Here is an 18,540-nt window from a genome sequence, read left to right as displayed (position 1 = left end):
GTTATGATGGTTGAGAGCCCTGTCGAAAATGCCACTCTAAACTCTCTCAGGTGTTCAGTTGGGTTAAGATCTAGTGACTGAGAAGGCCATAACATATGATTTACACCATTTTCACACTCATTAAACTATTCAGTGATTCTTGTGCCCTGTGAATGGGGACATCATCAGGATTGAAATGAGTCATCATAGGATAAAGGTGATCAGTCAGAAGAACTTTGTAGTGTCTATGTAGATTTGCAATGATGCTTGCCTGTAAGGGGACAAGTGGACCCAAACCATACCAGCCATTATTATTATTATTATTATTATTATTATTATTATTATTACATAATGTGATAATCTTGTACAGCAAGCAGAAATATAACTTTATTGTCAGTTTTTATATGCAGTGATTCATACAGTCACACAGAACACAAAATGGACCAGTTTAACTCATGATATAGTTTGGTGAGAGAGCCACATGCAAAAGTGTGATACTTTAGGAATGTAGAAGGATATGTCCTCAGAGTTGCAGACTTTGCATATTTTACAGTTTATTCAAAGCAGCTTTGAAGAGTGTGAAGAGAGTGGGGTGGGGTGGTGGTGGGGTGGTATGCTATGAGACTACACAGTGTTGCGCTTCTTTATATGAAAAAAAAAAAACACTTTAAAAAAAGTAAAACACTTTTCTGAACATCACTTTCTCTCACATACACTTTGGTACAACCTCACTTACTCATAACACTCTCTGTAGTTCATTATGTCCTTTCTGTATTCATCTCAATACTGTTTTTCTAGTGCTTCCTTGTCAACTTGCCCTTCCTGTTTCCACTTAATTCCTGTCAACAGTGATGTGATGCAATTAAGGCAGCAAAAAAAAAAAAAAGAAAAGAAAAGAAAATTAAGCTGTCTATAACAAAAGCAGTAAAATACATATTTAAAATATGTTGAAGGGAAACAGGCTGTACAAACTGCCAAGAAACTTTAACCATACTATTATTGATGCCAAGGGCAAATGCTTTCCAGCCCAAAAAAATCCACTGTAGGTTATATCCTCCACCCCTTGCGCTGCTGGAGGGAGGTCAGAGAGTCAGGATTAGTAATAAACTCTGGGCTAAGTGCATGCTTTCAACACTATACTTTCCTCACCACCTCCAAGTCATCTTCTTGGACTGGCCTAATTTAACATTTATTTGTCAGCTGAAAAACAAGCATTTTAACACTTTGTAAAATGGCCAACCACCTTTAAAATTGAACGCACCAAAGATCGTAGCTGGGAGGACAGACAGTATAACTGCCAACAGCATTATAACTAAGCATTCTTACTTATACCTCAACATGAACTCCAGCTGAAATCTGAAATTTGAGAATGTATAAACATAACATAACTCAAACCCAACTACAGAATGGCCTGTTGTGATAATGGAAACAGTAAATCTATACAAAAACCTAACAAATATCTTTTATGTATGGTTTATCATTTTGTATTTTTGTTCATTTTATACATTTTGCTAAATTTTCACAATGTTCTGTGTGTAATACTGCTGTATTGTAGGAGTGTGCTGGGTCTGGAGTGTCTGATGATGACGTGTTTACAACAGAAGACACTTGGATGACTTTTTCTCTTGGGTGGTGCTGGTGAGTTTGACTTCACGGCCCGCAGAGCCCTGGGGAAAAAATAAATAAATAAACATTTTCCTGAATTGGCTCTGTGTTGTGTCCCTTTTGAAATACTGCAGGTTGTGTTCCAAGTGAAAGGAAAAAATGTTAGGAATGAAGTGTGGATTCAAATCCACATTAGGGGAGGAATGATATAAATGATAACTGTACAATACAATATGGCAGTTGGCAGAATCTCACTGTAGTAAATAATACAGCACAATAGTGACTGAGCAAATATTCATTCTTTGTTTCATTCTATTTTAAGATGGATTTGTATCCTGGTGATACTGGTCTTTTCCAGGAAGACAAGGTCCTCATCCACAGGGCATGAGGGTTCTCACTGAATGGTTTGATGATGATGAAACTGATGTAGATTTTATGCTATGCCCTTCAGTCAGAATATCTCAATCCAGCTGATCACCTAGACTTTGAAGCGAAGTGTTAGACAGCGCTCTCCATCATCATCATCATCAAAACACCAATTGAGTTAACATCTGTTGGAAGAACGGTGTTCATTCTGACAGTAGAAATGTAGAATCTATGGCAAGGCACAAAGAAGCAGTACTGGCAGCTTGTGGTGGCCTAAAACTGATATATTAACATATATATAATTTGTAATTTACAGTGCCATCAGTGCAGCTGATCACTTTCATGTGGTTTGTTAGTGGTATTTTGAGGTGGTTTCGTCCTCCGGCTTTATTCAAGCCAAATCACACTTAATGCACTTTTTTTTAAAAGAATTGCACCACATTCATCAATTACATTTGAACATCATTTCAAACCACAACAGCTGTGTTACAAAAGTCATTCCTGCTGTCTTTTTATTAAAATCATACTTTCTATACACTGTGAACTTTACATCCAAGTGATTTTGGTATGTGTCCAAAAATACCGTTTTTTTTAAATTAGCTGATTGGTCCATTTGAGTACTGGAAGCTTATAAACTGCTGTTACCCCTTAAAAATTGTCAAAAGGGCAAAACATAGAAGTGCTGGTACTGAATCAAATCATTGTGTGGTGTGGGGTGTTTATTTTATTTTACGATTATGGGGTGACTAAAAGAGTCCACTTGAATGAAAATGATGGAGAGGCTTTGGGCATTCATTTAAGAAGCCCAAAAGATATAAATTTGCTCAAATTAATTTTATATACCAAGAAAGCGCTAACTGTGTTGATCACATTAATAAGATAAGGGGATAGAGTTGACTTAACTCTTAATGACTTAAAATTGACTTAAGAATAACTTAAAAATACCAGGAATTCATCTACATATACATTTACTTTATGCTGAACATCACCAGCAAGTGAGCCCTGAATAGATGGAATTGATCTGCTGTAATTGCTTCAGCTAATGGCTAATCTTAGAGTTGTTAAAAGCATACACATGCTGAAACACAATCATACTAATTGTTTTTAGAATCAAATAGCAAACTCACCGGCTTCATGCTAGATTTCATCAAGATATCTCGAGCCAAAGCATTGAAGGACTGCAGAGAGAAGAATTGTGGATGAGAATGCATGATCTTGCACACTTGATCTTGCACACTTATGATGAATAATACAGTTTTTAACTGTGTTTTATTTATGGTTAATAAATCAACATCAAGTCATGAAATCACAGGTGTTAGTTTCAAGCTATTTAAAGATAAAATACTATTAATGACAATATTATTTTCCGACATAACGTATAAATTCATCAGCTGTGTGCTAACTCGGTTTGAAAAACAGTATGTACTGTCTTACCTCCTCAACATTGATGCTTGACTTTGCACTTGTCTCAAAGAACCGAATCCCATGGTCCTTTGCGAGCTTTCATACAAACAACAGTTAACATGTGCGTCTAAAGTTAGACAAGAAAATACTCATCACACACTCTACATACCTTCTCACCCATCTCCTTAGACACCTTTCTCTTAGCTTCGATGTCACACTTGTTGCCCAGCAGCATTCTACTCACTCCTGCTGAGGCATTCTGGGAAAAGCAGGAGGCAGTGAGGTATGCTTAGTTCCCTAGCTTCACAGATCTTCAAAAAATTAGCTACTGTGTGTTCACATGAAAAGTGAAACAGTAAATAGAAAAGTAGAAATAGAAAAGTAAATAGAAGACAAAAGGCCAATTTATAACCCACCACCTCATGCGCTCGCAGTATTTCCATAAAAAACACATTATTGTGTGCACTAAACGCAATGCAGAATCTTTCACTCTTACCTCTTTGATACTCTTCATCCAGTTTTGAATGTTCTCAAAGGATTTCTCATCAGTAATGTCATACACAAGAATGATACCCTGACATAGAAAATAATACAGAATGAAATACGAAAGCATGTTCCATGAATTAATTACATAGAATAAGTTGTCAATATTAAATTTTATAGTTCATATTTTTTGTGTAAAGTGTAAATGATATGATATGAGATCATTAGGTCATGATATTAGATAGGAGGGCTAAAAGTTAATATCTATCAATAGCTTAACAATGAAACTATTAAGGCAGAACAATGCATTATATCATGAAGTCTTATCAATGACATGATTACAATTCGGGGGCAGAGTAGTACACACACAGGCATGCACACATGCGCACATGTGCACACACACATACACACTTAAACGCACATAGGGAGCTGCATTAGTGATTGATGTTTTTTTTTTTTTGTCGTTAGTCTGTAATGCCCTACTGGCTTCCTCTGAATACCAAACACAGTAAACAGAAGGGCTGTGGAAGGACTGGAGGCGTCATTTCCTATGTGTTAGACTTCACAGTATATGCTCAACCTCACAACAAACATTTTGCTCAGAACACTGGGTACATGATGCCCTTTAAACAACAAAACATAAATACAACAACCTAACAAAAATTTCTTAGCTCTCCTAATTACCCAAATTACTCCACAGTGCAGCTGTATAACAGAAAAGATGCCTCCCTTGCCTTTTTACCATCTTTGTCTGCTCAATTTTTTGCTTATTTCTTTGCTGATTTCACCATATCCATGATGCATGAGCATGTGACTGACAACGCAAGAACACTGTGAATCATCATAGAAATGGGCCCATTGTATTTTTGGAAAGGAGGTGACACATAAAGAATGATCACTCATAACATTTTTATTTTAGTTTATTTTATTTTTTGGTTTGGGGTGATCTGGGTTCCCGATTTTCTCCCTAATTTTAGTCATGGGAAATTCCCCCCCCCTCCGGTAAGGTCTCCTCAATCACACGACAGCTACCAACCAAGGAGGGAGAAGGCTATCATGTGCTTGCTCTGAGGCACATGAAGCCTGCCAGCTGCTTGCACCTATTCAAACTGCTGCTCATGCATTGTCAGGTGGCGGCATAACACACACACACAGAACAAAGTGCTATCCACCCTCTTCTGCATGCATGAGCTCGCAGATGCCTGTGATTGGCTAGTGTCGCTGTGATTGATAGGGGGGAGAGAGAGAGAGAGACAGAGAGAGAGAGAGAGAGAGAGAGAGAGAGAGAGAGAGTATGCCACCACTCCCTCCCTGAGAGCATGGCCAATTTTGCTATCTTGGACTCCCGGTCATGGATGGCTGTGGCATTTTCCGGATTCAAAGTATTCGAAATCGTAATCTCCATATGATAGGGCGATTTTTTTTTTTTTTTTTTTTGACTATTTTTGGCTCAGAACTTAAGGCTCTGGACTACTGACTGACAGCTCAAGCTGCCAGTAGTGGTCCTCTTTGCTTTTTGACCTTGCATTCTGACTCTAGCTCTTCTAAGCTATGTGAAGAGAAGAATTTCATTGTACAGTACATGTGTATCTGTATAATGCATGTGTGTTACCATAGCTCCTCTGTAATAAGCTGTAGTGATGGTCTTAAATCTCTCCTGCCCTGCTGTGTCCCTGGGAAACAGCACAATCATAAACATCAACACATGAAATACATAATCAGAGACTATCAGCAAAGCACTGAATCTTATGGACACATGTAAAATCCTTCAGTGCTCAGGTATGACAGCTGGACTCTGTATTATCAGGTGAAGTTACAGCTGACTTTATAGTCCTCATTGTCAGAGTGTATCTGCCTTTCCACCTCAACACAGTGATCACATCTGAATCACAGTCCAATGTGCAGTAAATTTCTCAGCAGACACAATAATGTGCACGAGGAAATCTTAGCACCAAATCTCTACTATCCTGAGACACATTAAAACACATTTTACCCAAACATTTATTTATTCATTTATCTTCAGTAACTGCTGTATCCTGGTTAGGGTCAGGATCAAAGTGGGGACCCTGAAAATGCCTACAGTACTGTGTAAAAGTCACTGTATTTTTTTTTTAGCACAAACTGTTTTAGATTTTTATTTTATGACTTCTAAATTAGCAAGTCAGTACAAACATTTTAGATTCCCAAACATTAGTTTTCCAGCATAAAATTAAATGTTACAGAAAAATGTTTGTAATTCAGTAAAGAAAGCAGCATATTACATAAGAGACACTTTTCAGACAAAAAAAAACATAATGAAGGCTGCTGGGTTTCGCTGCAAAAATAAGAAGCAAGTGCAACAGTCAAAGTCTGCAGAAGAACTGTGGCTGCTTCTGCAAGATGTTAAAACTTACCAGCTAATTTGTACCTGAGACTACTATATTTTTTAAAGCAAAGGGTCATCCAAATATTGACTTTGTTTCATTTATTACTGTTTACTGCTCTTTATAGTATTTTTTTTTTATGCAGAAACATTTAATTTCATTATTTTTGAAGGCATCTTTGCTGTACAGCATTTCTTTGCATGTGCCTAAGACTTTTGCACAGTACTGTACCCATCAAAATGCTTACCACATTATCTTTTTAACTGCTAATTAATTCTAAGCAGATTGGTAAACTAAGCTTAATTATGAAGCCATATAAAAAATAACAATAAGACAAAAATAAAGCTCAAGAGATCCTATTAGCCAGTATTCTCCTGTAAATAACAAAAGACCACAAAAGTATGTGAACTACCCAACACTAAATAAATGTGCAAAAAAACACGATGCACAGTAAATGGCAATGCAGCTTATGCAGATTTATATGCCAAAGAAAAAAGAATGGATCTTTAGACATGTTGATGTGTAGAAAGACCTATTGTAAACTATTCGACAGCTTCGAGCAATGATGATGGGAAAGCATGATCACTCTTATTTTAAAAATAGACTGTGAAATGGTTTAGGATGAACTGTTTAAAGGACTAAATCTTAAAGTAAATATTGTAATCAACATGAAACCATTGAAGAGGGGCCAGTATAGGTAGAAATGCTGCCTGCTTAATGTCAGGCAGGAGCTTAGCAGCTGCATGTTGAACTAGCTGCAGGTGAGCCAGGGATGACTGACAGACACCAACATTTAAACAATTGCAATATTCAAGATGTGAAGTGATGAAAGTATGTAGAACTATTTCCGGATCTCTATCTAAGAAAAAGATTGTAACTTGGCAATATTATTGAGCTGGAAAAAGCTTTTTTTCTCAGAAAGGTTTATTTGTCTGTCAAACTTTACGGCTGAATTGAAGCCAGGACTTCAAACCACCCTAACTCCAAATGCATGCTGCTTTCTGAAAAAAAGGTCTCAGTGTTATTTTCAGATGGTATTTGTGACTTTCCATGTTTTCTTCACTTCACAAAACTGCTTAGAAACATTGCTCTCAGTGTTGATTTGAAGAATAAACCAAGGAAGGTCCATCTTACCAGACTTGCAACTTGACTTTCTTCCCTTCGACTTCAATGGTCTTCACTTTAAAGTCAATACCTGTTAGGAGAGGGAGTGAGCAAGTCAGAGAGAGACAGACAGGAAGGGTTAACGGAAAGGAAGGATGTGCTGTGAATTAAATCCCAAACACAGGCAAAGACAGGCATTTCAACAGTCAAAAGGAAGTGAAGCTGAGCAGCAGATAAGATCTTTACCCAGAGAACTTTTTTGATGTTCTGATAACTACACTCGTGTAATTTGTTCATTTGTGTCATGGCGGTTTTCCAAGAAACTTCCTGTGGGATAGGAGGCAAAAACTCAAAAGAGGAGAGGAACCAAAAGGAAATGGGAGGAAAGGAAAGGGTCTTTTTGACATTTGAATAAATATGGTGAGAAAACAGCAGAATAAGAAACACACCCAGAATCTTGACTTAACATTAAACACTGACATTTTTAGGTGAGCAAAAGTATAGGAACAGATAGACTTAAAGTAAATTAAGGTAAATAACACTTAATATTTGGTTTCATGTCCCTTGCTTGGTATAATCGCATCAAGCCAGTGACCCACTGACACCACCAAACTGTTGCATTCTTCTTTTCTAGACTTGAATACTTCAGCTTCTTTCAGTTGTTGTTTGTTTTGGGGGTTTCTCCCTTCAGTCTCCTCTTCAGGTGGTGAAATGCAGCTCAACAGCTCAAGCAGTTAAGGTCTGGTTATTGACTTAGCCAGTCTAAAACCGTCTACTTTTCCCCCCGATGAAGTCCTGTGCTGTGTTGGCAGTGTGTTCTGGGTCATTGTCTTGCATGATGAAGTTCCTCCCAATTAGATTGGATTCATTTCTCTGTAAACTGGCAGACAAAATGCTCCTGTAGACTTATTTCTGAATTCATTCTGCTGCTACCATCATGAGTTACATCATCAATAAAGATTAGTGAGCCTGTTTGAGAAGCAGCCACGCAAGCCCAAGCCATGACGCTACCTCTACCGCGCTTGACCGATGAGATGACGATGTGCAGATCCTTTCTTTCTCCAGACTTTGGCATTTCCATCACTTTCGTAGAGGTTAATCTTGGCTCCAGAACTTTTGTGGCTCATCTCTTTATTTCTTTGTGAATTCCAATCTGGCCTTCTGATTCTTACTGCTGATGAGTGGTTTGCAGCTTGTGGTATGGCCTCTATATTTCTGCTCCCAAAGTCTTCCTCAATTGTGACACCTTCACCCCTGCCCTCTGGAGGTTGTTGGTGGTAACTGACTGTTGTTTTTAAGTTTTTCTTCACAGCTCTTACAATGTTCGTCATCAACTGCCGCTGTTTTCCTTGGCTGACCTGTTCAGTGTTGGGTTGTTAGAAACCACTGGTGTATTTTCTTTTTCAGGACATTCCAAATTGTTGTATTGGCTATGTCCAATGCTTGTGCAATGGCTCTGATTGATTTGCCAATATCAAAACTGTTTTCTCAACATCAAAATGGGTTGCTTTTCTCCTATAGACAGCTCTGTGGTCTTCATGATGGTTTATCCTTTTTAACAACAAAATGGCTGACAAGATGAATATTCATCTTCTGATCTCAAAACCAAATCTCTTCTCTGTATAGCAAAAACAACTGTGTGTGTGTGTGTGGGGGGGGGGGCTGTATAATGGAAGGATGCTCTTTAGTTTTCATGTCATCTTTTGTTCTAATACCTCTGTTAACTATGTTTGTCCTAAATATTTTTCCTACTAGCTGCAAAGAGATGAAGTGAATAGGCTGATGAGTTGTACTGACAGCAATGTCAGCTTTGTTGGGAAAAGAAAATAAAGACTTATATAGCATTTGAGAGAGAGGAAGAAAATGGACACCAAAACACTGCTTACTGTATGTTCAACTAAAAACTAAAAAAAATAGCACTTTGTACTATATTGTACATGATACCAAATGGCAATAAAATAAATCCATCCATCTGTCCTTGTCTGCGTGTGCGCGTGAGAGAGAGAAACTACGAAGAGCTCAAGGAGCAGGAGTTAGTTTTGTAAGGAATGCGTTCTCTATTTTGTAAACACAAAGTAAAGTGAAAGAAAAGTGAAGCAGAGGAGAATGAGATGTGTGCTATGGAGAGAAGAAGCCAAACAGCAGGCGCGCGCTCCGCCTCGCAGCTCTGACAATAAGGAATGATATAATGAGGTGACAGGACTAGTGCTGACACGACCATTAAACCGGATAGTGAACAGCCCGAAAAGACTCGTTTTACCACACTGCGTTTAACCTCACTAACATCACCGATCTCTAGCCTGAATACGGCCACATCTTCACTTTCTCTACTTACCGATAGTTGATATGTATGTTGAATTAAAGTTATCCTCTGCAAAGCGGATGATCAGACATGTTTTTCCCACCCCGCTATCACCAATAAGCAGCAATTTAAAGAGGAAGTCGTATTTCTTTGCCATAGTTCTTTGTCCAGATTATTTGTGGAGTTTAAACTTTTTTCGGCTCGTCTCTTTTCTCACTCAACACGCACGCGCTTAACCTGAGATCAGCTTAACGTCCATTTAATGTTATGTCCTTTGCTTGTAGAGAAAAAATGTCACCGGTAAATTCCGTTTCTCTTCCTTGCTCCTGTTCCTCCAGCTAAAACTTCGCATTAAACGAAACAGAAAATTACACACTCGCTGCCTGCTCCACTTGTGGTTTAGTTTTCGTCAGGATTCCTCGGCATTTCGCCACTTTTTCTTCTTCAACTCGAGGCCATATCCATCCATACACGTACAACACCAGCGTTTTTCTCCCCAAACTTTTCCTTTACCGAGTTCCCGGAGGCTTACGTAGAGAGGGAGAGGCACGAGCTCCATTAGAGGGAGTGAAAGAGCACAGAGTCGACTGTGAAAGAATGTAACACCAGGGGCCGCCATTTCCTCCCATAGTAACCGCGAGTCCGTATTACGCATGCGCAGTACAAAACACGCGGCCTGGCTGGAGCTCTGGCAGGGAAGAGCAGTATGTCGTAACGCTAGACATGTTTTAGCTGCCAAATTTAAAATGAGCGCTAATCATTAAACAGCTTATAAAGAGGATGAATATGATGGTCACCTAACTAAACTGCGGCCATCTTTAAGTCAAGGTGAACAAATTTATAGGTCTGGTTCTATGACTCTCTCTCTCTCTCTCTCTCTCTCTCTATATATATATATAGAATGTATGTATAGTGAGTGTGTGAGAGAGAGTGTGTGTGAGAGAGAGAGAGAGAGAGAGAGCGCACTGTCAGGCTGTTGCTGTTGGGCTCTTGAGCAAGGCCCTGAACCACATCTGCTCCAGGGGTGCTGTATCATGGGTGATCCTGCAATCTGACCCCAGCTTCCTAGCAAGCTGGGATATGAAAGGAAAAAAAAAAAAATATATATATATATATATATATATATATATATATATATATATATATATATATATGTATATATATGAAGTGGACAGTATGGCACCATAAACTCCCTATTGTGCGTTTTTGAAGTCTATTTGTGCAGTAGAGACAATGGGTGCGTCTCAAACAGTTCCTTAGTTCAGTAGTGAGGCCACTGATCAGGGAGTCGGCCATTTTAAATACTTTCTCAATCGCAAAATCCTTCCAAGGCACTGGAAGGATCGCTCCCTAAAAATTCCCACAATGCACCACAAAAACCAGGGAGCATCGCTGCTCACTATGTTCCCTTACTGAAGGCTCTCAGCAAAAGACAAATGGCAGACGAACTCTCAGCCAACTTCATCTACAAATGTAAATAGCTTGTTATTGTTGTCAGATGATTACTTACTTTATTGATTTTTTAACTTTATTTGACGTCCTGTATATGGTTTGTTTGAGTCTAACGACTTTTAAATGATTTAATGATTTTAAAAAATCCAATAGCTAGCTTACGATCCTGCTTGAAGTACCATGACAGAAACCATGTGATTAAGCTAACAAATATATGACAAAGATATCGGTCCTGCCTATTGTTGATAAATGCCAGTGGTGACGTTTCACAGTGTGAGTACGTAGTCATGTCACAGGAAATTGAGTCATCACTGTCCCAATATGTAGTGAGCCAGGGTCCTTACCAGTAACCGAACTCATGTACATGATATACTGATTCATGACCTAGGAAGCTAGGGAGCTGATTAAGACGCACCCAACAGGTCCACCTCTCATTTGCCCATATTAGTGATGAACACTATGTGAGCTTGCACTATATAATGCGTGATGGTGCATTAGCTAACTCAAAGTGGCAAGTACAGCATCATTAATTAATATGTAAAATGACAAACTCTAGTTGTATAATTTTCACAGGTATATTGATTTTAGCGTTGTCAGGAAAAGATTTTAGAGCTTTGAATCATGACTGACTGAGCTACTAGTTGCTAGCTAGCTGACTTTATCTATCATTTTAATCAAAGTAAAGTAAACCTTGAGTAAAGTATAGTAGCCAGGGGTGGCATCACTACTCCAAAAGTGGTAGGGCAAAATTTGATGCTTTAATAAGAAGTTCCAGGTGCTTCAGACACACGTTTTAATGAACATCAGTGTAGTTTGCTTTGACCCCATACGTGTTATTTTGCATTTTACTCCAAAAAATTAGTTCACAAAGTACTAGAACTAACTGTAAAATATGTTTTAAAAATCAAAGACATGTTCACGCTCTGTGATAGGCTGTTTGTCACTGTAGTAACTGTCTGTATCACTAAACATTTTCCCAGCAAGCCTTACTTACTTTAGAAGAAAGGAGATATATCCTTTACACTCAACACAACCTACTTTTGAGGAAAAAATCACTGCTCTCCATGATAATCATCTGGCTCTGACACCTGCAGGAAGTTACACATCTGAATGGACATGTGCTCTATTTTCTTCTCCACTCATTCTGGCAGTGCAGTTTGTTTTAAAAAGAAGGAGCGACCTGCAAACCTTACCAAGATATTTCAAATGTTCAATAAGGTCATACAGTCAGTTGTAGCTTATTATATTTAGGAAGTGTTAGTCTTGGTTTATGTCATCACTTCTTTTCCTCATGTTGCTTTGCTAGTTATAATATCAGTACAATGAGCTAGTTTGGAGGGGCTTAGTGGTTAGCATGTTTGCCTCGCACCTCCGGGATTGGCGGTTCGAATCCTGCCTCCTCCCTGTGTGTGTGGTGTTTGCATGTTCTCCTCATGCTTCCGCCGGGTACTCCGGTTTCCTCCTCAGTCCAGAGACATTCGTTGTAGGCTGACTGGCATTTCCAAATTGTCCGGGGTGTGTGAATATGTGTGCGATTGTGCCCTGGCACCCCATCCAGGGTGTCTCCTGCCTTGTGACCCAAGTTCCCTGGGATAGGCTCCAGGCTCACCCGCGACCCTGTCTAAGATAAGCGGTACAGAAAATGGATGGATGGATGGAGCTAGCTTGGATCTTCAGGTGCATGCTGGAAAGTGCAGTGTGTTCATGAGGCTGGACTGTCATGTCCAAAACTGTCAATTAGTTTTGTGTGTATCATCACATCAAATTTATCATAAGGAAAAATATTGGGAGAGATATCAAATGGGGGTGAGATTAACTTGTAAAAATGACAACAATATACCCTCAAATAATTTGTGTAGCGGTAACTTAAAATAAAAGCTTTCCCCTTTGCCTATTATGGGAATGGGCGGGGTTTGTACTGCAGCCAGCCACCAGAGGGCAGCACAGACATTTAGACGTCACTTTGTTACATGTCTATGGTTGCGACGCCCACTGTTGTATAAAGTCATTGGACTGGATAAGCACTGAGTGTACTTCACTAAACAGTCATTCCTGCTAAAATGTGTTTAGTTTCCTAAAAAGTAAATCTACCCAGAAAAATGAAGATTTATATTCGACCTCCTTTTTATTTACCAATATAAATCTGTATACCCATACTGTAATAATTTCATTTGAGCTTTAATACACTACATTCAGAGAGCTAAATGCAGACATGCGAAATTCATGCACAATACTTCATTGAAATTTCCGGCGATTTAAAGTTGCACTTTAAATTAATCTGTCCTGCTAAAGCGAGTTTCTAGTTATTTAAAAAAATAATGAAAGGAAACGAAAATCTTCCCTCCTCTTTTTATTTACCCCTAAGTCTTTACACCGGTGCTGCTGTAATGGTGTTTGCGCTTTATTACACGTTTAGGGACTTTTAATATGAAAATGGCCGCAGGAGCACTTCCTGCCCCTGCACAAAAGCCCCGTCGATATGAGTCACGTGTTTCCGCCTGGCCCCCCCTTTTTCACCGCGGCCTCATACGCCAACAACATGCCTGTAAGTACGAAATTAAGCCATGGCATCAATTTAAAGTTTAAAAAATCTTTACGGTTAGGTTTATTCAGTCGGATGGGTGAATGTAGTGCAGTTTTATCTCCGACATGAACTCTGCCTTAGCTGTGATGGAGGAATTTAGGTTTAATTTGAAGTTAACAGTCTCGGAAGTTGACGAGCGACAACATGGCTGCGTTCATGAGCGCTAAACGCATGGCAGAGAAATTCACACGGTTTTGTGCGTGCGCGTGCGCCTGTGCTAACGATATATTAGTTATTTAATTGCTGTTAAAATATTCGCTGTAGTATTCAGACCGTCCACAGAAGATGCGTTGAGTCGCTTAAACCGTGCATCGCTTTGTGTTAGCGGGAGGAAGAGTAGTGTGGAGGCCACAGCTGATTAGCTGCTATCATAACGCCAAGTCAGCAGGAGTAACGAGTCAGCCACTACCGTTATCTTATCTGTTTCCTAATTGAGTTAACGCAACAAGGAAACACGAAAAAGGTGCCTTGTGTGTGCCTTTATTCATGAAATTTCAGATAGCTAGCGTTATAACTGTTGAACTAATCGCAGTATAGCTATTAATTAGCAGGTTAGCTGAGATTAGACCTGATCACCTGAATCTGGGCCCCGAGTTCCCTCAGATCATTGTAGCACAGAGTTCCTAGTGAGTTCTTCCCAGGGAAAAGGTGCTCCCTGACAGGTCAATCACACAGCCCACCACATCCATCTGCTTCCTGCACAAATTTCATTCCTCATTGCTTATGGAGTCATCCCCACCTTCAGCTTTGGCTTTTTTTTTTTTGGATAATTTAATTAACCCTACAACTATTCTCTGAAACAGCTGGAAATTGCCAGTACTATCTGTGAATTTTGGTTTATTTTTTATTATTTTGCTTTGATTAAAAATACACTAAAAGGAAAGTTGTAAGAATGCAGATATATAGTGCAGGGAGAAGCAAATACCCGTGAGGGCTTATTTCAAGTCTCCACCTAAACAGTGTTAAATTTTCATAAAGTTACAGAAAATGCTAAATTACCATACAGAAAATAATATAGCTACATCAGAATGATACACTAATAATAATGTATATCATAACAAAAAATATATAAATGCAGAATTCTGACAGTTCCTCATCCTTCCAGTTTATAAGAGGTCTCAAACAGAGACCAATTTAGTTGGTTCTTTTCCAAAAAGCTATAAGCAAACTAGTAGCCTGCTTTAAACCACTACAGTCTGGATGAGAAAAAAGTGCTGTAAATGCATTGTACAGTCCCCATGCTTGTGTAAAATACCATGGTCTTTGTCCTGTGAGCTTCGTATCTGACCGCTTATGCCCACATGAAAGGCCTTGTGCCAGCTTGAGGGGTGTGGTGTGGTGGGTTTTTTTTTGCATTTTGTTCCGTGACTCTAGTCTCAGACAGATGTCCTGTGGGGAAAAATATATATTGCGCTCTGTATTTGTCTGTTTAGAACAAGTTTATTTGTTCAGTCTGAGTAATGTATTTGTATTTGCTTACATTCCTACTCCTGAGAAGATAAGTGGTTTTAGGAAACTGCCTTGCACGGCTTTCCCCACACACAGGTTATACTTGCACAGTATAACCGCAACAGCACGGTTGCACACTCTTTTTATTTATTGACCTATTCAAAGAATGCAACTTGGGTTGGCAGAGCATAAATAGCGTAAGCAATATTAAGAAAAGAATTGGATGGATCTGGTAAAGCTGCGCAGCTGTGATTAATTAATGTCTTCTGTTATTTTTATTTCATAGTTGGCGAAAGACTTGCTGCACCCGACTGCAGAGGAGGAGAGGAGGCGACACAAGAAGAAGCGGCTTGTCCAGAGCCCAAACTCTTACTTCATGGACGTCAAATGTCCAGGTAACATTAACCAGCTGAACACGCAATTATTTTGAAGCAGCATGTGGAAAAGACCCTTTTGAAGTTCACCCATGCGTGGCCCACCCGGGATGAATACGTGCCAGTTTATTTGGCTCGTATTCTGTGTTAAATCTCCTTTGTCCTCTGTGCCTGCAGGTTGCTATAAGATCACCACAGTGTTCAGCCATGCTCAGACAGTGGTGTTGTGCGTAGGATGCTCCACAGTGCTGTGCCAGCCCACTGGAGGAAAAGCACGCCTTACAGAAGGTACAGCACTTCAACATATGTATATCGCATGCTGAAACATAACAGCTGCATCAAAATGCGGACCTGGCGACACTGCAGTGTCCTGACTGCAGCTCTGCTCATAGCACTTTTTAGCCCCTGTTGGTGATGGGTATCTTCACAAACAGTTCCGTGATAAAAGTATATTGGTGACTGTGTGGCGATGGTTTTTCTTGGCTGAGTTCTTTTGTCATTTGTCACTTTGCTTATTTTAGTTTACCTAGCTAGCAAATAGTCTACTAAATATGTTTGACAGGTTTGTTTGCAAGCCTTGTCATAGACAGATGCCTGGAGAGCTTCACGTTCAGAGTTCATGACAAAAGGCAAAAGAATTTGTGATGTTGGCACCAGATGCACTGTGTATGTAGTGAGTGCGTTGTAGCATCAAAAAAAAAATCGAGCTCCATTTACCCCTGTTTACAATCTTTGACTGAATTCCAGCTGTGGAACTCGTAATGCTTCAATCTTGTCTGGAAGGTTAGATTGCCAGGCTGTGGAAGGTGCAAAGTGGTCCTCATGGCAGTTGCTGTTTTGTTTACTCCCATCTTTTTCCATTTCTTGTGCTAGTACAGTTTGAGAATTTGTGCTGCTGTGACATTCTCTAGCCTACATGTATGGTGTAGTGCTGTTTAAAGTTAGTGCTTTCTCACTGGGCGTTTTCTTAACAGAATAAGAACTTGCCAGATATTAAATTTATTAACAAAAGGTTATTAAAGTTTCCCACATCCTTAAGTGTTTTATTCCTCTTATACCACAGCAATTTGCCAATTATTACATTTTTTTAAAATTTAATATTGATGTCATACTCCTTTTCTTTGCTTTTCTTTTTTTTTAAAATCAGGTTTTAGTTACATTTAATGTTGTAACTAAACAATTTAGTTACTGTTATTACTTACGTTGAAGCAGTTTTAAGCAGTCATTCCCTCACCTCAGAATTTTTTTTTTTTCCTCTTGAAGTTAATGAGACAAAAAATACAGTTTGTCATGTTACCAACAAACTGCAAAGCTCTTGGTATCAGAAAAAGTACAGCTGAACGGCTGACTGTTGTTACAAAGCTCTGACAGTGGAGACTCCTTACAAATATTCTAATTAAACATCTCAAAGAAAACTTCACCACATCAACAGCTACATGTTTTGTAATCTGTTTGTGGAGCGTCTGCCATACAAGTCCCTGTGTAACTAGAGAAACAGTAATGTCTTAAACTCATTAATATAAACCTCACAGCAGTCCCTACTATCAAAGTTACAGGAAAATCAACAACCCTTGTCTAATCAGAATCAAGCTTTCAGCAGCACTGTGGTATCAAGATTGGTTTAATGCTGGTGACGAGGAAGTTGGTTTGCCTTTGCTGTAGCTTTGGAAGCAGAATATCAAGAGAAGAGAGCTGCTTATGTGACTTGACTCTCTGTAGCCACAGTTAATGTGCGATGCCACATTGTGTAATGGTAAATGTCCCAAAGTAGCCATGTTGTTGTGTTATATGGTTACCTTGGAATATTAGAATATTAAATACTTTTCTATTCATGTTGTAAATTTCCTTAAATCTACCCACTAATTTTTTTTTTCCATTGTCACTCCATGTTATCTTTAATATGCCTCACTTGCTCCCCCAAACTGCAACTTAATTGTTCGTGGAGGACCTCTGTCGTGATCGTGTGAAAAGGTCTTTTGCCTGCCTTGTGGCCATTTCTCATAAACTTACATGAAAAACATGCCCTGATCTTTCACAATAGACCCTTTCTATTTAATGAAGACGTAAATAAATACTGAACTTTATTACATGAAACATGGGTGCAAGTGCTTTTTCTATTCCTAGGTGTAAATGTGAGTAAAATACTTGAACTGTTGAATCCTATGCTGAAATCCTTAATAATTTCATTGCTACAATTTTACCCTCAAGAAATCCTGAATCCTCATCAAGAATCTGTAAATATGCATATTTGAGACACCCACCTAGTTCCCCTGGTAAAAACAGTGATTTGCTTGTTGCATGATGCTTTATGTTTAATGCTAACTCTGATTTTCAGCTTCCCCTTGTTTGTAAATGAATATGGATTTGAATATGGATCTTAATAAACATGTCTCTGTCTGCAGGATGCTCTTTCAGGAGAAAGCAGCATTAGTCTCTCACTGACCTGCTTGCAAAGGATATGGGAGACGAAAGCAGAGAAATGGGATTGGCCAAAGGCTTTACAGTACCCAGGATGAACCCACACCCCAAGTCAAGTTAAAGGTCATGTAGGGGGGAAAAAGGCCTCAGCATGGAGCTAAAATCTGGCTGTAGTGTGTTGGATTAAGGCCTCATTGTAACTCATGACTGCCAAACCTGTTTCTCAGTTTAAATCCTTTAAATAAAGTTTTTTTCATTATGTTGCTTCTTTTGTTATCTAAATATACAACCAGGGATAATCTAGATAGCTCAGGATGACTAGACCAATCAAAATTTTTCCATACCTAATTTAATGTTTTTACAGCAAGAAAACATTAATGTGAAATACAGGGCTGCCTTAGGACCAGGGTTGTGAAAACATTTTAAATGTTTTTGCAAATGTTTTTGCCATGGTTTTGTAGTCTTTGATGTCCTCAGTTCAATTCAGTTTATTTGTATACCACTTTTAACACTGGACATTGTCACAAAGCAGCTTTACAGAACTATATAAATTCTGGATATAAATTTTAAATTTATAAATTTATTCCTAATGAGCAAGCCAGAGGTGACGATGGCAAGGAAAAACTCCCTGAGACGATATGAGGAAGAGACTTTAAG

At 38.9% G+C, this 18,540-nt stretch overlaps 2 protein-coding genes across 2 annotated transcripts; one reads left to right on the top strand and one right to left on the bottom strand.

Annotated features, from left to right (window-relative positions):
* Positions 1 to 341: 341 nt before the first annotated feature.
* rab13 (RAB13, member RAS oncogene family) lies at positions 342 to 10,211 on the bottom strand. The gene is made up of 8 exons (XM_026944822.3): positions 9,640 to 10,211; positions 7,335 to 7,395; positions 5,450 to 5,510; positions 3,851 to 3,928; positions 3,524 to 3,613; positions 3,385 to 3,450; positions 3,078 to 3,128; positions 342 to 1,646 (listed from the first exon to the last, which is right to left on the bottom strand). Exons 1-8 carry the CDS (start codon positions 9,761 to 9,763, stop codon positions 1,572 to 1,574), a joined length of 606 nt encoding a protein of 201 aa, XP_026800623.1. The 5' UTR covers positions 9,764 to 10,211; the 3' UTR covers positions 342 to 1,571.
* A 3,261-nt stretch (positions 10,212 to 13,472) lies between these two features.
* On the top strand, positions 13,473 to 18,142 carry rps27.2 (ribosomal protein S27, isoform 2). The gene is made up of 4 exons (XM_026944856.3): positions 13,473 to 13,603; positions 15,378 to 15,486; positions 15,643 to 15,753; positions 17,868 to 18,142. Exons 1-4 carry the CDS (start codon positions 13,538 to 13,540, stop codon positions 17,894 to 17,896), a joined length of 315 nt encoding a protein of 104 aa, XP_026800657.1. The 5' UTR covers positions 13,473 to 13,537; the 3' UTR covers positions 17,897 to 18,142.
* Positions 18,143 to 18,540: the final 398 nt, after the last annotated feature.

This window comes from Pangasianodon hypophthalmus, chromosome 1 (genome assembly GCF_027358585.1).
Source record: "Pangasianodon hypophthalmus isolate fPanHyp1 chromosome 1, fPanHyp1.pri, whole genome shotgun sequence".
In the NCBI taxonomy this organism is placed as follows: Eukaryota; Metazoa; Chordata; class Actinopteri; order Siluriformes; family Pangasiidae; genus Pangasianodon; species Pangasianodon hypophthalmus.
This window is presented reverse-complemented; position numbering and strand designations above follow the sequence as displayed.

Excerpts from the sequence above, each read along its gene's own strand:
- rab13 (XM_026944822.3), bottom strand. The coding sequence starts at position 9,763 with ATGGCAAAGAAATACGACTTCCTCTTTAAATTGCTGCTTATTGGTGAT. Across the intron at positions 3,129-3,384 it reads CAAGCATCAATGTTGAGGAG|TCCTTCAATGCTTTGGCTCG; the intron begins GTAAGACAGTAC and ends TTCTCTCTGCAG. Across the intron at positions 1,647-3,077 it reads TGAAATCTAGCATGAAGCCG|GGCTCTGCGGGCCGTGAAGT; the intron begins GTGAGTTTGCTA and ends TTTTTTCCCCAG.
- rps27.2 (XM_026944856.3), top strand. The coding sequence starts at position 13,538 with ATGAGTCACGTGTTTCCGCCTGGCCCCCCCTTTTTCACCGCGGCCTCA. Across the intron at positions 13,604-15,377 it reads CATACGCCAACAACATGCCT|TTGGCGAAAGACTTGCTGCA; the intron begins GTAAGTACGAAA and ends TTTATTTCATAG. Across the intron at positions 15,487-15,642 it reads CATGGACGTCAAATGTCCAG|GTTGCTATAAGATCACCACA; the intron begins GTAACATTAACC and ends CTGTGCCTGCAG.